We start from the raw sequence: 25842 nt of genomic DNA, 5'->3' as shown, positions 1-25842 counted from the left end.
AAATGTATATCATCTATTAAAATATTATTTGAATATGTCTGATTCATGGTATTGATTATCTATTGAGTTATACCTATCTGAAAGTAGGTGGAGGAGTACTGTTTTTCTTGTACCCTGATTTTTAGCTTGAACGCAGTAGCATAGCAAGAACCAAACTCATAGCTGGGTATTAATTTCCCACTTATGGTGACAATTGCAAAAAGAATAAATGATGGACAGAATGCTGAACAACCTTTAGAAAGCTGGCTTTTTCCTGCCGTAGCCATTTGGTGCCTTCAGCCTTTCTCTGGGTCACGTTACTGGGCGCAGTTGACAGTCGGGCATTCTGTATTCTTCCTAGTCAGTCACACACAATAGGGGACTTAGGTGTGCCTGGATGGGCCATTACTGGTAGAATGGAATGGAGGAGCGAGGCACAGCCTCACTTAGACTGCATAGGAATTGTCTTGCCTTCACACAAAGGAATACGTACCCCTTGTAGTTAGTCTGGAGCCACAGTAAGGAGATCAAGACACCTGTGCACTTCAAAGGCATGCTGTATAAAAGAAGGACCTCAGACACCAACTCTTTCATACACTGTGGATACTTTGACAGAAGGAGGTCTGCTGTGATGCTATAAGGTTTGCCACTTAACTCGACATCTCCTCCGAAGGAACTGCTGCCCTAATGTTCTGATCTGTTTCCTGTTGCCCTCTTGCCTAATTGAGAAGAACTGGACTTGCATCCCATGAACCCAGAACTCAGGGTGACTCCAAGGACTAGTTTGCTGGCCTCCTAATCTGAATCCTTGGGGACATTCAGCCTTTCAACAACCTTACATCTGCACCCAGACCCTGCCATCAGTGATTCCACTCTGACAAGAGGTGAAACCCCGCGCCTGTACCCTTGCAAGTGGGTTTAATGTGCACTATCAGCATCTCTAAAGCATCCCCTCTCCTACATGGCACAAACCCAGACAGAACCAACACATTGCCATTCTCTTGTGGATTGGACATGTCACTAATACCCACATCACATCACAGTTCTTTGGAAGTGCTGCATCACCACGACGGTTCAATGCATCCTCAGTGCAGGCCCTCTCACCCCTTGTCCACGACTGCCTTGAGGATGGCGCTGGGTTCTACATTGCAGCTTTACAGCTCTGCAAAACCGGCATATTGCCTCAACTGTGTGCTGCATCATCGACCGTAGACTTTGCATTGTAAGCCCCATCATTGAGGTTCTCAGTGACAATGTAGGTCCTTGCATTGCAGTCTCTTTGCATCTCAAAATGTTGCATTGCTTTGTCTGCATGACACATCTTTGATGCAGATCCATACAATGATCTATAGACCAGAATTAAAGGAACTTTGTTCAGTGGGCATAACTGGGTTCCTGTTGCCGGCCCAGACTGCATCATAGTCAGTCTGAACTTGTGACTTTTTCCTAGTCTGGCACAACCAGAAATCCACATTTGGTGCTATGTGCTTTTTAGCACTATTTTTACCTAAATCTGTAAAGTTGAGAATCTTTGGTTCTATTGATTGGATTTTTGTTATTTGGGTCTTGTTTTATTTACTGACATCAGTTCAACTTATCTAACTTGGTGTGTGATCCTTTCTGTGTGGTGCGGTCGCCATTTCACTCTTTAAAGTATTACACAAATACTTTACACATAGGGCCCGATTCACAAAAGTAAACTGAGACAAAAGTCTAACATTACGATATTTGGTATTCACAGAGGGCATTTACGAGTAGTAAAGTTAGACTTTTGTCTCAGTTTAACCTAAGTTTTGGTCTTAAGTCTAACTGAGACCAAAACTTAAGTTAAACTAAGACAAAAGTCTAACTTTACTACTGGTAAATGCCATTTGTGAATACCGAAAGTCATAAAGTTAGACTTATGTCTTAGTTTCACTTAAGTTTTGGTCTTAAGTCTAACTTAGGCCCAACTGAGAGTCGAAAGTTAGACTTTTGCCTTAGTTAACCTTTGTGAATCGGGCCCATTGTCTCAAGTTAAGCCTGACTTTTCTGTGCCAATCCATCTGCGGGTTGAGCAGAGGTTAATTTCGGCTTTGATTGTGCCCTAACCTGACAAGGATTGAGGTTGCTGCTTGATCAGGGATCACACTCCAGTCAACCAACAAACCAATTTCTCACACAACCCAACATAGGGAGATTGTTGACATCATCCAAATATACATCTATGACACATTCGAGTATTTATAGTCTGTACATTTAGAATTTTGAGGTATTATTTTACTAATCTGTATAAATAATATGTGCCTCTTTTTTAAGATTGTTTTTCATGATGTTTTTAGGAATCCTCACCTTCGGTTAATCCATTCTCAAACATGAAGGAGAAAACTGTGAAGAGAGAACACAAACAATTCTGTTAGTCAATCTGTGGGCAGTCCTAAGGTCTGTACATTAATTGCATAAGCATAATCCTGGGCTAAATCATATGGGGCAATGTATAGGGAAATACAGACAAGTTATATCAGTTCACAATTTGACTTTCATTAAAATTTTATTTGCCACGTTACAGCTTGATTTTCAGATGATACAGTTCCAAAAGTGTTGAAGGATGTGCTCCTTTTTATTTCAGAGCTGTGCTTTACACATTGCATGCACATATAAACAAGCGCTCAGGTCTCCACCGAGCCAGCACAGACCAATGTGATATGGCCTCAGAATTTCATATACAAAATATTGTAGGCATATGAATGTATAGATAAATATATAAATATCAAATACCTAATATATATATATATATATATATATATATGTATATATATATATATATTATCTACTGGCGGTCGCCAGTAGATAGTTATAGTTAGGACCTATTTTCCATAGGAAATCCGCAACATTCTATATAGAATATCTTTGGCTATATTTACTAGCAATTTAAGGCATGCTCTTCCTATTGTGAATATTTGTGCAAAACGTTTTGGGGATCTCTCTGGCTACAAACTTAATTTGGACAAAACGCAATGTTTACATTCAGATAAATCCCGTCCTCTCGATATCACAACCTCAGAGGCTACTTACTTGGGGGTCAAAATTACTTCGGATGTAGAACGTATTCCTGAACTTAACATACTACCCGCCATTCACAATATTAATACTACTCTGGAAAGACTTAATCATTTGCATTTATCATTATACGGCCGTTGCAATGTTATTAAAATGACTATTTTTCCTAAATTTCTATATTTTTTTAGAACTATTCCATTAATTTTTGCGTCCTCTCTCTATGCTAAAATTGAACAGACTTGTTCTCGTTTCTTATGGAGCTACCGCAAACCTAGAAGAGCAAAAAAATGGATGATTCTCCCAAGATTAAGAGGTGGCTGGGGTATGCCGAATTTTTTATTCTATCATGTGGCCGCTTTATTTCAGCACATGGAGATACATGTGACGGCAAAAACAGCTAGGTTAGATGCTAATAATCCTTCTATTTACGAGATGCTCTTAGGTGAACAAGCCCGACAAAGACTAGTCAAGACCCTGGAACCTAGTTACTATAAGAAAACAAGATTCAAAATAATCAAATCTGCATATGCTGTATGGCAGAGAATTCGGAAGCTTTTTAATATCCCTAATCTTAACCTGTTTACTCCTTTTTCAGCTCATGGCCTATTACCCTTAACATTCCAAGATAAGATTATGTTTAGATGGGCGGATATAGGTATGCAGGTTATTGGGGATATTTGCCAAAACGGCAGCTTGAAATCATTCATACTTTTACAGAAGGAATTTGGCCTCCCTAAATGTGATTTTTGTCAATTTTTACAAATTCGCAGTTTTCTTAGTGCTAAATTAAAAACGGGCCAGGGGAATTTGGATCCTATCAATATAGTTGAAGTGCTTCCACGACAACTACGCATTGGGGCACTATATCAGATAATGTTGGCTGAACTTTCTGATGATTTCATAATGCAATGTGCTCGCTGGGAACGGAAATTAGATAAAATATGTATTAATTTGGTCAAATCATTAGAGTTGTCAAATTCAGTGGTTATGTCTGATAGTCTTAAATCGCAACATTTTATGTCTGTCTTTGATCTGTACTACTCCCCTGCCAAAATTTCGAAGTGGACCCAATCTATGGGGAACTCTGGTCATTCGTGTAACCGCTGTGGATTGTATGGGGCAGACTCAATACATATGTTTTTCTTATGCCCATGTTTAAACAATTTTTTTCAGGATATAACGGGCTTCTTAAATTTAATTTTATTAATTCCTGTTATATTAACCCCTGAGCTGGTTATTTTTGGTGTTGAAAGTGAAGATGAAATAATATCTCGGGAAAATGACGAAATTAGTTTTCTTTTTATTTCTGTGTCTATTGTGCGATTATGTATAACTACTAATTGGATTAATTCTGATGCTCCTACTTTTTGTAATTGGAGAGCAAGGTTACTCTCATTATATAATCTAGAATTATCTGTCTATAAAAAATGAGGCCCCAAGAAACAAAGTTGGGGGCAAAAAATGTGGTCCCCGATTACTAAATGGCTTGATGCTACTGTATAGTTTAGCTTTATATTTTTCATTTTGATATAATTGAAAAATCAATTCTTGTAGACTGTATTTTCTTTCCTGTTTTTATTTCTTTTGATCTGTATGAGATGCACAAACTCTGTAATTCTTGGTTGCGTGTCAAGTAAATCAATAAAATCATTTAAAAACCAAAAAAAAAAAAAAGGGAATATCTTTGGCGCCGGTTGACGAATCTTCGCGAAATTTTCCAAATTTTTGGCCAGCTCCGCTCCTATCCTGAAAGTTTCGTGGTTATTCGTCAAGCGGGGGCCGAGAAAAAAGGGGGGTCCCAAAACGCGTTTTCCCCATGCAATTTCCCATAGGATCTGTTGACGCAGCTACAGCCCGAACTGCTGAACGGAATTACACCAAATTTGGCAAAGAGGTAGTCCTCAGTTCAGACTCATGTCTTTTGCATAAATGGTGTAAATCTGTTCAGTAGTTCCTGAGAAAATTAGGGTAAAACAGTTAGTGATATCTATGGCCAGGGAGGATCCGCGCACCCTACCCGCACCGTAAGCGCACCCTCCCCGAAACAAGCGCGCACCCTCCCGACACGCACTGAATGCTAATTGGATGTTGAGTGTCTGTCAACATTCGAAACCAGGAACTGTTGGTGGCCATTTTCTGCCTCGGTAGAAGCGAGGCTGAAGAAGTAAGGGGAATAAGTGTGTAAAACATATAAAGGGGGCAGAGTGGAAATACTCTGACCCTCTAGACCTGCTTAGGGGGTCCCAGAAGGACACCCTGGGGCGTTGGGTGCGCGAATCCAAGGAAAAAAAATGATATTTTTGGGAGATAAACATCAAGCTTAAGTGTTTTGTTCTTGAGTGGCTCTAAAAAGAGCCGTTGTGTTCATTGAGAGTTTTTGGTACTTAAAAGTAAGTACCTATACAGAGTCTAAAGTTGTTGAGGAAGACTCTGTTTCCTTCATCAGTTAAGTGTACTCCATCTCTCCTGCACATCTCTTGCATATGAAAGCGCAGATTGTTATTGTAAATGGACCCCATTCTATAGTCTCAGAGAAAAGCAGAAACAGATTTATTCACATGCTTCCTAGCTTTCTCAATTTGTGGACAAAAATGATTGGACCAGATCCATTTCTGCCTTTGGCATATGTTAGAATACACAAAGGCAGTTTTGGGGAAAAGTGAAATCAGTTCTGCAAAGTTGTCCTTCATAAGCATTTCCAGACCTACACCAGTCAATGTGCCTAGGTCATTGCCACCACAGTGCACTATTATGAGGTCAGGGTGTTGGATATGCCTGATTTCACCAATGGCATCAATTGGTGCCACTTTAACCCTCTCTGTCCAATCCATTTAATGTCTACATTTGGCAAACCTAGGTCTTTGTGAATGCCTTTGTTTTCTGCATACCTTTGGCTCCAGAAAATATAGCTGTGTCCCACAATCCACACTCTCAGCATCTTGAAAGGAGGTCTGGATGCACTCAGATGGTCTCTATAAATGAAATGGCAGTTTGTAAAGTAAGATTTTTCTAAAATGGTGGCTAAGATGCAGGTTTGAAAAAAGACAAGAAATCATTGGTTGTTTGACAACCTTCTACACTAAAAGGTAGGGTGCATGTTTCTGTTTTTTAAACGCATGTTTCTTATTGGTTAACAAAAACTGATTGAAAGGAACATTATATATGATAAGCTGATATGTTGAAAAGTCAAGCACACTTGCTGTCTTGATTAGCAACATTGTGTGTTGAACTTGTGACCTGTGTGCTCAGTACAGTGTTCTATGACCTGTTTCTATGGTAACAGGCAAAAGGCGGAATGGGGGGAGGGTTCAAATTTATGTCATTTGGAAAGGGTTGAAATGTTTAACCAATAGAAATGTGTGTTTGCTTTTGAATTTATGTGGGAAGGAATCTGATTTGATGTATACATGTATATGTGTGGAAAATGAGAGGGAAACTTTGCCATTCTTTGGTTTTGCTGACAGGTGCACAGTGCAGAAATTCTGTATAAGAAAATCTGGTGTGTGACTGATATACTTCTTAATCTACAAAACAACTTGAAAGGTGAGTTATTTAATTGAGAGGAGGTGTATGTGGTCTATTATGATTTTAATCATACTAATGTATTTCTCCTGCTAAAGTGCAGGGAGTACTTTTTTGTCTACAATCTTATTGACAGTGTGTGTGTGTGCATGTAGAAATAATTTTGTGATAATCATTTGTGTTTTTCATGTGTTTGCAGGGAGATAACTCTGCTGTTTTTATATTTTGGTACAAATAGAAATCAGTGATTGTTTATGAATTTGTAAAATGAGTCATGTTTCTACACTAAAATGTAGTACTCCTTCTAGATGAAGAAATGTGTATTGGTATAGTGCAAGGGACAGTGTTGTTTGACTAGAATCACACAGTGAGTCTGTGTGCATTTGGGAGCCACTGTGAGAGAAGCATTTGGTAACATCATGTATTTGCTGACAGATAACTCTTTTAAAACCTGTCATGTTGTCAAGTTTTAGTAGCATTAGAAGCCAGTCTTTGCTTATGCATTGATAAAATGAGTCATGCTTTGACAGTAATGTGTTGTACTTTAATATGTAGATTGTGTGCAGTCCCCTTACCCCTTGCACAGTAGTGAATGAGTTTTGGTAAACTGGTATGGATAGTGTTGCTTGTCTAGAATCACACTGTGAGTCTGTGTGCATTTGGGTAACCACTGTGAGAGAAGCTTTTGGTAACATCGTGTAGTTGCTGACAGTTAACTGTTTTAAAACCTGTCTTGTTGTAAAGTTTTAGTAGCATTAGATGGCAGTTTTTGCTTATGCTTTTATTAAATGAGTCAGGCTTTGACACTAAAGTGCAGTTCTGAAATATGTAGATTGTGTGCAGTCCCCTTACCCCTTCCACTGTAGTAAATGAGTTTTGGTAAACTCCAAGGGATAGTGGTGCTTGTCTAGAATCACACTGTGAGTCTGTCTGCATTTGGGAACCACTGTGAGAGAAGCATTTGGTAACATCGTGTATTTGCTGACAGATAACTGTTTTAAAACCTGTCATGTTGTCAAGTTTTAGTAGCAATAGAAGCCAGTCTTTGCTTATGCATTGATAAAATGAGTCATGCTTTGACACTAATGTGCTGTACTTTAATATGTAGATTGTGTGCAGTCCCCTTACCCCTTGCACAGTAGTGAATGAGTTTTGGTAAACTGGTAGGGATAGTGTTGCTGGTCTAGAATCACACTGTGAGTCTGTGTGCATTTGTGAACCACTGTGAGAGAAGCATTTGGTAACATCGTGTATTTGCTGACAGATAACTGTTTTAAAACCTGTCTTGTTGTCAAGTTTTAGTAGCATTAGAAGGCCGTTTTTGCTTATGCTTTGATTAAATGAGTCAGGCTTTGACACTAAAGTGCAGTTCTGAAATATGTAGATTGTGTGCAGTCTCCTTACCCCTTCCATAGTATTGAATGAGTTTTGGTAAACTCCTAGGTATAGTGGTGCTTGTCTAGAATCACACTGTGAGTCTGTGTGCTTTTGGGAACCACTGTGAGAGAAGCATTTGGTAACATCATGTATTTGCTGACAGATAACTATTTTAAAACCTGTCATGTTGTCAAGTTTTAGTAGCATTAGAAGTCAGTTTTTGCTTATTCATTAATAAAATGAGTCAGGCTTTCACACAAAAGTGCAGTACTGAAATATGTAGATTGTGTGCAGTCCCCTTACCCCTTTCAGACTAGTGAATGAGTTTTGGTAAGCTCCTAGGATAGTGTTGCTTGTCTAGAATCACACTGTGAGTCTGTGTGCATTTTGGAACCACTGTGAGAGAAGCATTTGGGTACTTCATGTCTTTGTATACGCATAACTGCTTAAAAACTTTCCTGTTCTCAAGTTTTGGTAGAATTAAAAGGCAGTCATTGCTTATGTATTCACCCAGGAACTGTCCTTGCAATACTGTAAACATTCAGTTAATATTCAAGTAGTAACAGAGTGAGGCAGGCCTTCACACATGCATTGATTCAAATGCTTATCCACTCTGCATGCAGTCTTATAACCACCTACACACTTGTCTTTGACACCTTCAATTCCCCAGTCAGTATACATACACTCCAGCAAACACCCTATCACTCCCCTTGCACTCCTCCAGTGACCAATTCAGCACCATGTACTAATGTATTTACTGCACCAAAAGCCAACCTCTTATAAATTCACCTAGGCACTCTCCGTGCAGTACTCTAATCATTCAGTCAGTACCCAAGTACTCATGCAGTGAGCCACCTACACACTTGTCTTTTACACTTCAAATTCCCCAGTCAGTATCCATATACTTCCAGCCAACACCCTGTCACACCCCTTGCACTCCTCTAGTGATCCATTGAGCACCATGTACTAATCCATTCACTGCACCAAAAGCCAACCACTTATAAATTCACCCAGGCACTCTCCTTGCAGGACTCTAATCATTCAGTCAGTACCCAAGTACTCATGCAGTGAGCCAGGCCTTAGCACATGGACTGCTTCAAACGCCTATCCACTACGTATGCAGTCCTCTAACCACCTACACACTTGTCTTTCACACCTTCAATTCCCCAGTCAGTATACATGCACTCCAGGAAACACCCTATCACTCCCCTTGCACTCCTCCAGTGACCCATTCAGCACCATGTACTAATCCATTCACTACACCAAAAGCCAACCACTTATGAATTCACCCAGGCACTCTCCTTGCAGTACTCTAATCATTCAGTCAGTACCCAAGTACTCATGCAGTGATCCAGGCCTTTGCACTTGGACTGCTTCAAACACCTATTCACTATGCATGCAGTCCTCTAACCACCTACACACTTGTCTTTCACACCTTCAATTCCCCAGTCAGTATACATACACTCCAGCAAACACCCTATCACTCCCCTTGCACTCCTCCAATGACCCATTCAGCACCATGTACTAATGTATTTACTGCACCAAAATCCAACCACTTATAAATTCACCCAGGCACTCTCCTTGCAGTACTCTAATCATTCAGTCAGTACCCAAGTACTCATGCACATGGACTGCTTCAAACGCTTATTGACTGTGCATGCAGTCCTCTAACCACCTACACAGTTGTTTTTCACACCTTCAATTCCCCAGTCAGTATTCATGTACTTCCACGTAGTTTTGGAGTGATGCAAGTGTTATTGTATGGACTGTTTCAAATATCTATCCAGTATGCATGTAGGTCTCTAGCCACCTACACACTTGTCTTTCAAAGCTTCTAAAACCCAGATAGTATTCATACAGTTCCCGCAAACACCCTGTCACTCCCCTTATACTTCTCCAGTGACTTATTCACCACCGTGTACTAATGTATTTACTGTACAAAAATAAAAACAGTTATAAATTCATCCAATACTCAAAACATTCAGTCAGTATCCAAGTACTATTGGACTGAGACAGGCCTTAATATATGGATGGATTCAAACACATGCCCACTATGCACGTAGGTCTCTAATCACCTACACATTTGTGTTTCACACCATCAATATCCATGTCAGTATTCATACACTTGTAGCAAACACTCTGTCACTCACCCAGTGTGTCTCGTTATAGTACTGTAATCATTCAGTCAGTTAGCATGTAGTATTTTAGTGAGGTAGGCTTTAGGGCATGACCTGCTTCATAGTAGTATGCACTTTGCATGTAGTGTTTTAACCATTGTTACAAATGTGCTTCAGGGCTATAGTTTCTTAGTCAGTTTTTAAATAAAATGTGTTTCTACAGTAATAGAGTAGTATACATTTGTAAATGATTAATGTACATTTGTTTGTGATTCTTTTTTACAGATACTGTTTTTCAAGGTTAAAATAGAGAAATCATGCCAGAAAAAAAAAGAAAAAGAAAAGAACAGAGACAGGAGGATTACTTGAGGAAACGTCAACCATAAGTATTGAATGTACAAGATAATGTGGCTAAAAGGAAAAAATCTTCTAGTAAGGTCACAAAGCAATTTATTAAAAATGTTTGTAGGACCAAACAGAATGTACATAATGCTGGAACTACTGAGAATGCTTCAACTAAGAAAAAAATTCAAAATAGGAGGAAAAGCAAAAAAGCAAATGGTCAGTCAAAGGAGATAAAGTATGGTAAAGGACGGCAAAATCAGTATAAGGAATTATGCAAAAAAATTATTTTACAAGAGAGTAGTGCATAATTTGCTGAAAGATAAATATATATATATATATATATATATATATATATATATATATATATATATATATATATATAAAAAGAAGAAGCATATTGAAAACATTGTTGAAAAGGCTTTTGAAATAAAAAGGAAACTATTCATTTTAATATTAAACAGAATTCGATCACTAGATAAACTAATCCATGTAATGAAGACCAAAAGTAGGAGGAAAAGAGTTATTAATAAAAAAAAAATTGTGATTTTTTTTGGGAGAATGGAAACACAGTTCCAGTTCAGAGCCTTTTTTTAACGAAGAGAGTTATTCACAGAGCGAAAAATTATTTTATGCAGTTGACACCAGTGGTAAAGGATATGAGGTTAGAGATGGTTGTCCAATTGAGAAAGAGAAAATGGTTGAAAGAAATGCAGAAGAAGTGATAGCTGATGAAGTTTTAGGGAGACGTCCTAAAAACCCTGTGTACACTTGGGATTGCAGTAGTATTTGCAGTGTACAACAGGAATCTATTGAAAAATTATGTAGTTTTTTACGAGCCTATACTAAAAAAAGTGTAAAACAAAAGATTAAGCTGTTGCAAGGACTAGACCCTTGCAGAGTGAGAAAACATACTGGTTTGCAAGGTCATTCTCTGGCTTGTCTTTCTAGGAAAGTTTGTCAAAGTGTTTTTCACCATTTCAGAATGCTGGCAGTACATCATACTCAAATGCAGAAGTTAGTGAGAAGGTTGTATTATGCAAAAAGTCCAGCACTAAAGTTAAATGAGTTGAACAGTGCTCTTTTGCGTGGGTCAGTATCAGATGTGAAGAAGGTTTGTGATGATATTGAGTTTTGTTACTTTGGTCCTCAACAAGAGAGTGAATAAACTGACACATGAGTAGAACAAAATGTTGAAGACAATGTACAACTCGTAATTACAGAAAAATTTGAGGATGAAATCACAAAGTTTAAGGTAATTTCAGGTGAAAGACCAAATGTTTCTTGTATTTGTTGTCAGTGAAGTCACTATAAAAATCTGACTAGGGGTGTCAATCTGTATTTAAAAAGTGAAATAGAAGATAATGATAAGTAGATGGAATTTGCAACTTATTTGATGGTAGAGGATTGTTTTGATTTGGTATCTGAGCAGCGTATTTGCAAATATTGTTATAACAAATTTGATGAGAATAAAATGCCTGCTAGAGCTGTTCATAATAATCTAGAGTTGGTTGCTATTCCACCAGAGCTGATAGATTTAAATACGTATGAGTCTATTCTCATACAATGTGTTCACCCGTTTCAGGCTATTCTTCGTATGGAGCCCAAAACAGGTAAATTACCTCCATCAGAGTTGCAAAGAGGATCGAAAGGAAGAGTTGCGTATTTACCGTTAGATTTAAGGAAAAATATTGAAACTATTGGTGTAGACCATGCAGAAAATGAGCCACTAGTCATTCTAGTTAATGGTGTTCCTACTAAGAATAAGAAAATTTGAGAAGAGTTAGTGGATGTTAAAAAAGTGCAAAAGGCGTCATTGTATCTGTTAAAAAATAATGAGTTCTATAGAAAGGAGTATCAAGCAAGAGGTGCTCCTCATATACATATGTTGTTATGGATCAAGGACGCCCCCAAATTTGGAACAGATTCAGATGAAACTGTTTTGTCTTTCATTGAAGATTATGTGACATGTACCGTACCCAATAGCAGAGAAGATACAAACTTAAAACAACAAGTCTTACGATTTCAAAGCCACAGGTGTGGAAAATACTGTCGACGAAAGTACAAGTCAAAGGATAAGTTCTATACCAAATGTCGTTTTGGATTTCCACGTCCTGTATTATCCAAAGGAAGAGTGAACAGTTTTATGTCAGCTATGCGACATACCATCACAAGAAAGTCTCCGAAAAACACCTACAACTTAAAAATCCAGTTATTTTATCCATGTGGACAGCTAACATGGATATCCAGTATGTTGCAGACAATTCCATTGCTGTTGCTCGATATGTAACGTCCTACATTACTAAATCAGAAAAGACTGAATTGAAAGAAATGTGGGAAGAGATTTCTCACGAGAAGACTCTAAGTAAGAAATTATACAGTTTCAGTTTCAAGATGTTATCGCATTGTGAAATTGGAGCATATGAATGTTCAGATCGGTTATCATCTGCAAGTCTATATTCCAAAAGTAGAAGAAGCATTTGGGTGAGTCTGGGTCTTGCAGGAATGCGAAATCGGGTACTGAAATCTGTTCAAGAAATTGAATATTTAGCAGAAAATGAACCAGAAACTACAGATATTTTGAAAACGAATATGTTGGACACATACTACCCAAATAGAAGTCATCATCTTGAGAACATGTGTCTCTATTAAGTGCTGCAAAACTACACTTTTAAACGGAATACTACAGATAACATCAACAAGGGAAAATATGCAGTGATTGGTTCCGAAGGATGTCTGGTGAAACAAAGGACAGGAAATTTTATTAATCACAGTAAACTGAGTTGCGACACTGCTGACAAAAGGGAATTTTACTATTTAGCCCTTTTGCAAATGTTCAAACCATGCCGTTCAGAACTGGAATTACTTGGAGATTTTCCCAGCTATGAAGATTCATTTATTGCTTCTAAAGATAGCATACAATGCAGTGCTTTCGCAAATTATGTTGAATGATGAAATTGATCAAGAAGCTACAATTGCAGCTGAGATTGCTAGAGACAGTTCTCAAGACAGTCAAAGTTCTGCTGCACTGAGTCAAGATCGACTAGGACAACCAATTGTTGAAAATGAAGCAGCAATTGCAATGAATGAGGTGGAAACAGCAATGTATCAAGCTCAAGAAGATGCAATACAGTTAGGAAACTTGGAAGAACAACTAAATATTGAACAGAAACAAATATATCAGCAAGTGAAAGATCAGATTGACCATGGATTACTTCATGAAAAGAGAGGGTGCTCATGTACATCATTTCAACCTATCCAAATGTATGAGAGTGGTCAAGCTGGAACAGGAAAAAGTTTCTTAATTAAAGTAATTACAAGTTATCTGCAGAAAACAAGTGAGTCGCATTTGTCTTGTGTTGTCACTGCTCCAACTGGCAGCACATAACATTAAAGGAATTACTTTACATCGTTTACTAATGCTACCAGTAGAGCATGAGAACAAATTGGAATACCACAAGCTATCTGGAGAAGCTTGTTGTGAAGTTTCAAGAGTCATGAAGAAAATGAAACTTCTCATTATTGATGAGGTGAGCATGGTCTCAAACTTGATGCTTGCCTTTGTGCATTTACGAATGCAGCAAATTCTTAAAACAGAGTATGACGTGTTATTTGGAGGAAAACATATCATAGTTTTTGGAGATCTACTGCAACTGACTCCAGTAAAAGGACAACCGGTATTTAAAACACTAGCCCATGAAGATACCAGAAAGTCTCTTGGCAGTGTTGGTAATGTGAACATTTGGACTCATTTTGAATACAAAGAACTGACAACAAATATGCGAATATGGAAGTATTCTTCAAGATATAAGAATTGGAATTCTTTCAAAACAAGGCAAACAAGCTTTGGAGAGTCGATTACTTTGCAATGTGTTTCCAAATGAAAATGCAGTTCCTGCAAAAGTGTACGTGGAAATTGCTAAAAATAAATCAGTGATTTGCTTAATGCCAACACTGCGCGAGTGTTCCATATTCAACGAAGAACTATTGAAATTGGAAAATGAAGAAATTGTAAAAATGGAAGCCATCGATAAAATACAGCATGAAGGAATCACTATTATTTTGACGGGAAAGTTGAGATCAGAACTGGATTGTTTAGAAAAAAAAATATCTATAACTGCTGGTTTAGAAAAGACACTATATGCGTGTGGAAACTGTCGGGTAATTTTAAGGCGTTATTTGGATGTAGAGAAAGGTTTAGTTAATGGCGCAATGGGTAAAGTGGTGGATTTTGTGAATTATCAGAAAAAAGAAGGAATTGAATTTTTAAAAAATAAATTTGATCAGATTGAAGAAGGTAAAGAAATTGGTCGTTGTTCAGTTCGTTTTTTGCTTGTTAAAGATTTATATGTCCGTAGGAAACAATTTCCATTCTCTCTGGCATACGCAGTGACTATTCATAAATCTCAAGGATTAAGTGTAGACAGTGCATTGGTGAACATTGGATCTACCGTATTTAAGGAGGGTATGGCATATGTTGCTTTGTTGCGAGTCAGAACATTATCTGGTTTGATTTTGATTGATTTTGATGAGACGAAGGTTACTGCAGATGCAAACTGTGTAAAAGAGTATAATAGATTAAAAAGGGTTTATGCTCCAAATTTAGGTCAATATCCTGTATTTGAAAAGCATGTGGTTGATCGAAAAAGAAGTTTAGAGAATATCTGTTCTGAAGGTGTCGAGAAGGTAAAAGAACAAGATAATGTTGTGATTGCGGTTTGACTTCCAACATCCTACAATGTAATTAGGTGGTTGGAAGTCAAACCAGGGATGTCAGTCGGAAAGCCTCTGACTCTAGGTCAGAGGCTTTCTAGCTGACATTTTAATGAGGCCCACAGTGTCAAGAAAGATGTAATGTTGATGTTTTGGTCTAAAAAGGCCATATAGGTCCTCGAGACCACCCTCAGGAGTAAGCAGTGACAGGGAAATTACACCTGTAAGCGCTTGCTTTCACAGAAATTGCTCCATAACGGATGCCCATTCAAGCAAATAAATTGCACCGCACACAATTTTAGTACAGGTTATTCCATTTCGACTCTGAGTTGCAGCATCCGATGTGATTCTCCCCTATAACTGGTAGACAACCAATGACTAAAATTCGCTGAGCCAAACCACACTATCTGTGTTCATTTACTTTTGAAAATACATAGCAGCTTACTTATAGGTTTATGGCCCAGCCAGTTTTTAAATCTAAAAGCTGCATCTGTTGCCCTTCAAAATGGCAAGACTCTTACACTCAACAAAATATTCAGTTAAAATCCATATCAATTAGGACACCCAGGTGAGTAAAGTGAGAGATTTTTTCACTTCTTTGCCACCAAGGAAAGAGTTTCTGATCTTTGACATTTTTGGGTCAATGACTTGGTTTGGTTAGTTTTGAAGTCCTAGATTGTCCTTAGAATTATTAAAAACATTTTAAAAGGATTGGAGACCACTAGCTGTATGGCCAATAAGGTCAGCATTATCTGCATAGAGTAAGACAGGGATTTCTTGTGCAGTCATTTTAGGGATATCTTTTCTGGCCTTTACTAAGTGGTCTCCAAGTGTTTTAAATTAAATTGAAAATAGGAATGGGGTCAGGACACATCCGTGCCTAATCCCTGTTACTGACAGAAATTCTTCAGTAAAGTCCCCATTCACAGAGTAACACACTCTAGCTGCGGGGTGTGCATGTCGGCTGTGCAGGAAGAAAATTATTGCACTGACTATACCGAGTTCTGACATTATTGACCATAATCTGGAACAGTCCACTCTGTCAAAAGCACATGTTAGGCATATCAAGGCAAGATGATCCCTTTTTAGCCTTTGTGCATATTTGGAGTAAAAGGGAAACATTTGAATCTGCTCCACTGTTCCTAAGCCAGGTCAAAACCTAAATGCTAGATCTGATAGCCCCTGAGTCTCTGCAGCCCAGCTTTCTAATATAACCCTTCCTAAGATCTTTACCATGCTATCCAGGAGTGAATTTGGCTGATGGCAGCATTGGTGACTTTTATCTCCCTTTTTAAATTTTGGCATGATGGTGGCCTCTTCCCAGGTTTTAACCAGAGGTAAGATAATTGCACATCTTAGAACTTTAGTTATGAAGGTTGCCCAAAACTGGGGTAGGGATTTAAAAATATCTAAGGGGATTCTGTCAGGTCCTGGGGCTTTCTTGGAAGGGCAATTTTCAATTGCTAAAATAACATTAGAGACCTTAATGGATCTACTCCGTTTCCAGATGGCAGTGGGATCCCTAATAGGTGTAGCATCTATAATTTGTGTTACCGCCTGTGCCTTTGGGCCAAACATATTTTGAAAGTGGGTCACCCAGAAGTTGCTTGGGATGGAACACTCAGTTAAATTCAATTCAATATTTATTAAAGATTTGGACCTCCAATGAGGTCCGCATAAAATATACACATGAATATTATATAGTAAAAAATAATAAAACATAAGGACAATTCGTTTCTCAGTCGATTAATAAATATTGAAACCCTTCATAGCTGGTCTTAGATTTTCCGTTACATATCATAAATAGATAATTTCAAATGCCCTAATAAGCGAAATAAAAATAAGCGTTCTCAACATGAAGGCCAAAAAAACGCAACAAAATATTAAATGTAAAACCTCCTCCGAAAAACAGTGGCACAAGTTTAGGTCCATACTAAACAATAGTATCTTCATGATAGAATTGATTTATAATAATGTACAACATATCAGTTGCTTGATAAAAAACAAAAAGTGTTATGAAACAATCAACGTATTAGTATAAACAATACATTTTCATTTAATCATAGAACCTAAGAACTGAATATACTCTAATTTTGAGCAAAAAGCACATTAAATAGCAGCAACTACATATGCAAATTTCTAAAACATTATACAGCGACGTATAATAACAGCTTCTTTATAGAGTCAAGACTAAAAGTAGCAGCGAGAGTGTGGGAGTACAACATACCCCGATTGTGCAAATAACAGTTGAATAGCAGCCAATACATGTGCAAAATACAATACAAAAGGGGAAAAGGAGTATTGAAACTCCTTAAAATGACACCAAGGCCCAGGAATTAACAACAAAATTAACAGGAGAGCCAAGCGTCTAAAAGGAGAAACCGTTAAAAGGGTAAGTAAAACGTTCATATATATTCATAAACTCCTTAAAAAAATGTAATCGTTTTACACAGACTGCTTCATTCTTTCGGCAAAAGAGGAAATCATGGGCAGAATTTACATTTTTAATATAGTTTTGAAAAAACTTTGGACGCAGCCAATAACAACGACTTCAAACCAATACTGGCCATACAAACAAGACATGATCCACGTTCCTGCGACATAGGGTAATCCATTTTTGTATTCCATGATCTAGGTTCCAAGATAAATATTTCTGAGATATTCTTGGTGAATTCGTCCTGGATATAAATTTTAACCTCTCTTTAGAATTACAAAATGTAATATCTCTATTATAGCTGATCTTACCACTTTTAGTTTAAAAAATAAACATTTACATTCTGAAAGAGAGAGAGCGATCACTGATTCTTATTGTACACAGAAGACTTTTTGTGCTAGAGAAAAGTCACAAGAGAGGGAATATTTACCTACTATACCAGCACACATTTCTTGGCACATGAACCCTCTTAATGTGTATGACTCACTATTTTTTAACTGATATCCCCAACACAGAATCCTGGATAAACCTTGGATATAGGATCTTATCAAGCCAAATTCTAATCTGATAGCTGCTATTGGGACTAAAGTGTTAACATTACATAATTTACATAAAATCTGGCCTTCAATCCCATCTAAAAAACTCTAGTAACAGGCAATGTTGTGAGGGGTGAGCTAAAGAATGATGATGGATTAAACCCAGATCAGTTGACTGGGGGTGACTGCTTGCAATGTACAACACTCCATCCTTCATCCCCTTTGGTTTTGCTTTGTTCGCCCTAAATTGGCAGAGTATGCCCAGACGTGGGTCCCTTGCTCACTTTGCCACTGGATTAAAGCTAGCCTGGCTGATGACGGCTGATTAGCCAGAAACCGGTCCCAGGATGCTTATTTCCGGTCCAGGGAAGACATGGCTTGGCAGTTCGGGCTGGACTGTTCCCATAAGGCACAGGGTCAGACTGACTTGCATATGGCCATGTCTGAACTGGGGTGGTAGAGTGAGCTAAAGAATGATGATGATTTAAACCCAGATCAGTTGACTGGGGGTGAGTGCTTGCATTGTTCAACACTCCGTCCATCATCCCCTTTGGTTTTGCTTTGAGATAACTTTGAAGACAGATTTATATTAATATTGAAATCTGGGAAAGTAAAGTCTTCGGCCCAATTCACAGAACTAACTTAAGACGAAATCCTAAACCTACTACCATTTTGATGTTCACAGAAGGCACTTACTCATATCGGTATTCACAGAAGGCACTTACTCCTTTTGGTATTCACAGAAGGCACTTGCTCATTTCGGTATTCACAGAAGTTAGGAGTCCTAACTTTAGGACTCCTAAATGCCTTCTGTGAATACCGAAAGTCTTAAAGTTAGGATTTTTCTCAGTTTAGGAGTAGTAAAGTTAGGAGTCCTAACTTCTGTGAATACCGAAATGAGTAAGTGCCTTCTGTGAATACCAAAATGAGTAAGTGCCTTCTGTGAATACCAAAATGGTAGTAAGTTTAGGATTTCATCTTAAGTTAGTTCTGTGAATTGGGCCCTTCCATCATAGGGTCTCCATCTTTTGGGACTAGATGTGGTACCCCTTCAGGATGTGTAACTCCGTTAGAAAGATAGTTGATGGTTAGATTTGCCAGCAAAGAGTCATCCACCCTGGTTTCAGAGAGTGGCGCATCCCTAGACCAAGTTCCTCCAGTTTTGGGATATAGGTTAGTAGGTTCTACTGGCGGTGATTTTCCCAGGACTGCTTTAACTTCTCCATAAGGTTCTTGATTGGACTCCAACATCCCTGCTGTGTTTCAGTGTGTCTCTTTTTTACAAAAAAAGGAAGAGATGGCTTTGAAATCTTTCAAAGTGTTTATTTGTATTGAGTTGTTTCTTAAAGGATTTACTTTAGTTTTTTGCACGCTCCTATATATAACAATCTTCCAATGTGCAATTTTGTTACGGTCATATCTAAGTCTTAAAGTTCTTCTACGTGCAGACGCTAATGTAATCTTTGAGAGGGATGGGGCAATTGAGTGGAGAGAGTACAAATGCGGTCTGGAGAAAGGTGGGGGCTATATATCGAGTGTTACCCTACACTAGCTCACTGTGTCTCCACCATGCCTCTATTGTCCCTATCCCAGCTCCTTGCTCATTTTGCTTAATCAGCTACTTCAGCTCCTTTGGCCCCTCAGCACACCTCCAAAACCAGTACGTCCATTGATAGGCAGAATGATAGACACCCCAGGTGCATGGAAATGGGACGACAAGCGGGCATAGCAAAACTGCAGGCTGCAGGCTGGAGATAGGCTGGGACAGAGGGGAGGTGGTCAGCCTCCACACACAGCCAGTCGCCGACTCCTGGTCCTTCCTCCACTCAGCCTTATTGCTCCCCTCCTGCAACTCTTCCTGTGGATAGAAGAGTAGGGCACACCAGGTGGGCTGCAGGCTGCACCTGGGCCTAGCTGGGCCGTCTCTGTGGAACTCCCAGGGTTCGCTCTAAGCCGGAATCGACTATGGCGCCTGCACTTGTAACTGCAACTAGGGGAGGGGCTGGCTGGTGGTTGATTGCCAGAGAATGAGAGTGAGTATGGGTATAGGTGGGCTCAGTGGACTGAGAGAGCTGGGGGGGGACAGGGCCAGGCCAGCCAACCATGCCTTAAAACCATCTGGCCCAGCTTGATAGCTGGTCTCGCTGGCCCCTCCTCCTGCCACGTCACTCTTGGTTGGTGAAACTCAAAATGTTCACAATTGCAACAAGCACAGTGCACCAGACGTGCACTCGTCCCTCACAGCAGCTGCCGTGGTTGTTGGCCCTCGAGCCTGACTTTCCTCACACTGCACCGCCACACAACCAGCCACACAGCCAGCCACAGCTGCAGCCAGCAGCCGTGCACTTCACAAGTGTCTGCCAGGTTTTCTTGTGCCTGACTTCCCCTCTCTCTCTGTCTCGCCTGATTTCCCAACCCAATTATAACACTCAATTTTTGAGAGAGATCCACCTAGAAGGACCTGAGAGTTTACTATCTGCCAAAAGGCTTGGGACTCTCGTAGCTTGCTAGCAGTGCTTAGATCCTCCCAGGCCTTCTCCCTTATTTCTATTTTCCTTTTTGAGATGACTTCTTTGTAGATTTATCTGCCATCTCTACTCCCATTGTGCCCCATGGACATTTATTGAAAGCACTCTTTAGGAGTTTGAAGGGTTTAGACCTGGTGCTATTAAACCACCTTGAGCTGGAATAGTTTTTTCAGCTTTTTGGGTCAATTTACCTGTGATATACTTTGTAACGGAGGTAAAAGCCTGGATTACCTCCCTTGGGTTCGAGTCCTCTTGCAGGACCTGATTATTCTCCATTTGATTATGTATAAATAGGTCATCATGAAAGGCATCCTTGTCAATCTGTCCCCATGTAATGTTTAGACCTTTATTTTTATTACATTCTATTTGATGCTGTGGGTTTTCTGGCCATCTCTAAATAAAGATAATTTTAGACTTGGCGTTAGTGGGTTATGATCACTCATGCATGAGTCACCATTTTACAAGTGACCAACACTGGCAGCATCATCTTGGGGATTAGTATATGGTAACTGATGGAATTAGAACCCGGCCCAAAGTATATTGGAGTCCAGGTGGGGAGGCTAATACTATAATAGTTGAAAAGTGGATTATTAGTAGTGGTAAATAATATGCATCAACCACTGGCAATTAGGTCACTAAACGAGTCTAGGCCTCAGAATAGGGCTCAGGAAATTATTCCCATTTTCAACCCTTTGTAGCTTGGCTGCGAGCAGGCAGGCTTAACTTCAGAGACAGGTATGTAAAGCATTAAAAAAACACCAATTCAGTAAATATTTAAGACACAACGCACAATAAAAATCCAACACCAATTTATAGAAATAGGAAATATTTGTATCTTTAAGATGAAATGTAGTGTACCGGAGTTCTGAATTTGTTAAGATTTAGCACTATAAGCAAATAGAACTCTATAGCACCCAATGGGACATCTGGGATGGCTATAGAGCCTTGCATGGCTACCCCTTGCAGTAGGCCTCTGTCAAAGCTTTTGTCTGCGGGCCCTTGAAGCTCTCCACCAGTTTGGGATCTATGACGGTTTGCCCACTTGCCTTTTGACAACTTCCCGGTAAAACTATGGAAGCCAGACCTCTGGAGATTTCCAGCAGGATAAACCAGGTATCCAGGCCAGCAGGTGGTTGAAAGTGGGCGGCTTAACTTTCGAAGTTGGTCACAGTCAAGTCTTTTACCTTTGGACTTAGAAACTGTTATGGAGCTTTTTCTCCCGGGATCCTTTGATGCTGTTCACCAGAACGGGGACATTGAGGGTTCGCCAGCTTGGATTTTGACGAGCTCCCAGTCAAACTCTGGAAGTCGTACATCCGTAGCTTTTCATTGGGACGAACCTGGAAGGCCGACCGCCTCGCGATTGCAGGTAGCCGGCATGGCTGGCCAGGTCGAGTCGGTCCACTTATGGAGCTTTATTCTAAAGTTGCTTCAAAGTTTTCCAAACTTCTGGAACTTTGTCCTGAAGTTTCTCTGAGGGTCCTAAGGTATCCAAAACTTACAGCAAGGGTCTGGAAGCTCTAACATGGTCCTTGAAAGTTCCCACAGTCCACTTGGAAAAGAACCTTACAAATTCACTGGATGCACTCCAGGCTGGGGATTCTTGGTGCTGATGGTCCAGGTAAGCTCTATTAACCTCTAGCTTGCAGGGAGTCCAATCCAAGTTATGTCTAGGGGTGGGCGGAATTTGCGTAATCGCGTTACGCAAATCTCCGCGAAACGGTAAAAAATCTCCGCGAACACGCAGAAATTCCACGAACACGCGGAATTGCTTGTTCGCAATGCTTTTTTCCTGTTCACAATCGCTGTTTGCGTGCTCAGGGAGAAATATCTCATGAACATGCATTTTGAGAACGCAAAAAAGAAAAAATTTCGCGAAGTCGCGGAAAGCGGAATTTTGGGCAATTTCGCGTTCTCCGCAGAACGCGAAATTACCCAAATTCCGCAAATTCCGTGAACGGAACGGAATTTACCGTCCAGGCCTAGTTATGTCTACAGGGTTGTAGTTCCAGATGGTGCAGAAGGCTCAGTCTTTTAGAGGGCAGGGCCTTATTGGGGCAAAGGAAACTTCCAGCATGGACTCTTCTTGTTTCCTTTGCTTCAAACAACAGATCTAAGAGGCTCTGCCCCTCTCAGATACTTATTCAGTGTTCTAAGAGTCAGGCAGGAGGGAACTCTTGCCCAATGAGGTGCAGGGGAACACCCAAGAGCATGACCATTTCCTCCAAAATGTGGCACTATTGTTTCCCAGAAAGCCCTATTTTTCCAAAATTCAAAATAGCAGAGAGGCAAGAGCTAGCTAAACCAACCTCCAGGATTGCTCATCTCCATAGTCTCGCTCCCACTGGCATCTTCAAATTCCTTCCTTAAGCCTGCCATCTGGCTGGGTTCAGAGGGTAGGGGTGTAGATGGTCCAGGTTTCTTCTGCCTGCCCCCTATTTACGTTGAAGCTCATAGTTTTCGAGCCCTCCCCTTTGCTATGGCATTCCTATGTCACTATGGTAACAACCTTGGTTACTCACACAGGTCTTCGTTATCCCAATGTGACGACCTTCTTGGAACAGCTAGGATCTTTTCTGCCAACCTCTCAAGATACTTTACTGGGGATTCTCTGCACTCCAACAGGATTATAGACACCTTCTACTACTGCAGCAACTTTGGTCACTCACACAGCTCTTCATTATCCCAATGTGACGGCTATCTCAGAATGGTTAGAGGCACTTTGCTAACCACTCGAACTACTCTCTTGGGGATTCTCTGCACCTTCAGCAAGATCAAAGCTTCTACCTTCTACCACTGTACGTTTTCCTCCCTTTAGAAGCTCCACTAATAAGACACTCCCTTGTGCCTCACATGCCCTCCCCTTAAGATACACACTGGTGGAAAGTGAATCCACTCTCTGCTATCCTCCCCATGAGTCTTCACAGCAGAGGTCCATCCGTGATCATACTAAATCATGGCCTCAAGCCCACAGAGCAGACCGGACTCCAGGCTTGAGCGGCTAGCTCTGAATAGCTGCATAATTAATTATCCACCCAACCTATCTAAAAAGGTGGTTAGATCTCTCAAGCATAGATTGCTCACAGCTAATCCAGAAACCCTTTTCTCAAATCCATATTTTTGCCTAAAAAAGGAGCTATTACAAGTGATCTGATCTTCTATACTAAAGGAAGAGCCCAGTGGAGGAAGGCATTCTACTCACTACTCAGGATCTCCTCTGCTAAGAAATTTCCTCATAGCCTAAGGCTCTAAGCAGCCCCGTCACCCACATTCAGAGCAAGTGCTGCCATATCCATTTAGAACAATGGGACTATCCTCATACAAGCCATGAAACAGTACTTTACGGACAAAATTAAAAGAGCTGAAAATTCCACCAAGACGCTCTTTAATATTGCTAAGGAGTTCGCAAACCCCTCGGCTTTGGCATACCCTGTCACCCCTAGCCAACTACTTAGTGATGGCTTGTCGGACTTCTTTTTTGAGAAAATCGTGAACATTACGGCAACTATTCAACAGACTCCTATAGCAGCTACTTCAGCCAATGACACCACCTGCGCTATAGCATTTACCTCTTTTAAACCGCTGTCTGAAGATCACGCTTTGTCCCTGTTTCTAAAATGTAAGTCCGGCTCCCCCCTTGATCCTGCGCCGGCTCAGATTCTGAATGGATTAGCTCCGCTATTGATTACTCCTCTGTTAAAAATCTGGAACTCTTCTTTGCAATCGGGCCATTTTCCATCTTCGTGGAAACATGCGTTATTGTTACCAATCTTGAAAAAAACGGGTGCCGACCCATTATGTTTTAGTAATTATCGGCCCATTTCACTTCTCCCGAAACCAGCAAAAGTGTTAGAGAAGGCGGTACAAGAGCAATTGTCTGATTACTTGGAAACAAACCATTTGTTACATGACACCCAGTCAGGATTCAGGCCAAACTTTAGCACTGAGTCAGCCCTGCTGGAAGCAACTGAATCAATTTGCGAATGTGTGGATAGAGGAGAGGAGGCCATGCTGGTCCTCCTCGACCTATCTGCAGCATTCGATACCATCTCCCATAACATCCTTCTAAATCGTCTTTTAGAAGTGGGCATTGGCGGGATTCTGCTGGCCTGGGTGAAATCATTTCTGACGGGCAGATTCCAACAGGTCACCCTTGGCTCTTTTGTTTCCACGGAGAAACCATTAATATGGGGGGTTCCCCAGGGATCTGCCCTGAGCCCCCTCCTATTTAATGTGTATCTTAGGCCATTGGCGAAGGTGGTTGAATCTTGGGGCGTCAGAGTGATCTTCTATGCTGATGATACTCAGCTTGTGTTTTCATTCAAGGATCACTCTGACAGCTCTTTAGCTAATTTTCGCCACTGCCTGGTTAACATCGCCTCCTGGATGTCCACCAACAATTTAAAACTGAATGCTGATAAAACGGAGGTCCTTTTTTTCAATCAGAAATCTGCCATTCCTTCCAACATCTGGTGGCCAGCTGAACTTAATCCTCCCCCGGCGCCAGTTCAGGCTGCCCGTAACTTAGGCTTTCAATTTGATACAGAGCTTTCCTGTAAAACTCAAATTAATAAAGTTTCTTCCTCCTGCTTTGGAAAACTCCGAATGATAAAAAAAATTATCCCTTTTCTGCCTCTTGAGTCCCGCAGAACAGTAGTCCATGCCTTAATAACATCTCACTTGGACTACGCAAACAGTCTGTATGTCGGGGCTCCAGCGTACCTCATTAATCGTTTGCAGATAGTACAGAACTCGGCTGCCAGGCTAATCTGTAACATTCCTTATCGCCATTCGATTTTACCTTATTTGGCCAAACTGCACTGGTTACCAGTGAACTATCGTATTCAGTTTAAAGCTCTAGTTCTTGCCTTCAGAGCTCTTAATGGCCGAGGTCCTGCATATTTAATGCATAGATTTAGGTTGACTCAGGCGACACGGAATCTGAGATCTAACCATCTTCGCCTTATGTTCTGCCCACGATTTCGCCTGGCACGCATGGGAGGCAGGGCTTTTGCCGTGGCCACTTCCAGATTGTGGAACCTATTACCGAAGGAACTCAGTTTTGTGACATCTGAGCCTCTGTTTCGAAGGAAACTGAAGACCTGGTTCTTCTCTTGCCTTTAGCTTCATCGTTCCTCTTCAGCTTATCCTCCCTGACCTTCGCATTCTCTTGTTGTGAGCTCCGGGACACCCCCGTCGGGGGTAGCTGAGCGCTTTATAAATTTCTAAATAAATAAAAATAAGATAAAGCCTTT

General features: G+C 40.2%; 1 protein-coding gene across 1 annotated transcript in view; it reads right to left on the bottom strand.

Annotated features, from left to right (window-relative positions):
• Nucleotides 1–25842, bottom strand: part of LOC146809261 (inducible metalloproteinase inhibitor protein-like) — a 159708-nt gene that overhangs the window by 118289 nt on the left and 15577 nt on the right. The window contains exon 3 of the mRNA XM_085616083.1: nt 2311–2346. Within this exon, the coding sequence (XP_085472209.1) occupies nt 2311–2346 (36 nt within the window). The remainder of the gene's footprint in view (nt 1–2310; nt 2347–25842) is intronic.

This window comes from Triturus cristatus, chromosome 7, assembly GCF_964204655.1.
Source record: "Triturus cristatus chromosome 7, aTriCri1.1, whole genome shotgun sequence".
In the NCBI taxonomy this organism is placed as follows: Eukaryota; Metazoa; Chordata; class Amphibia; order Caudata; family Salamandridae; genus Triturus; species Triturus cristatus.
The sequence above is the reverse complement of the archived record's forward strand: the minus strand, read 5'-3'. Positions and strand labels throughout refer to the sequence as shown.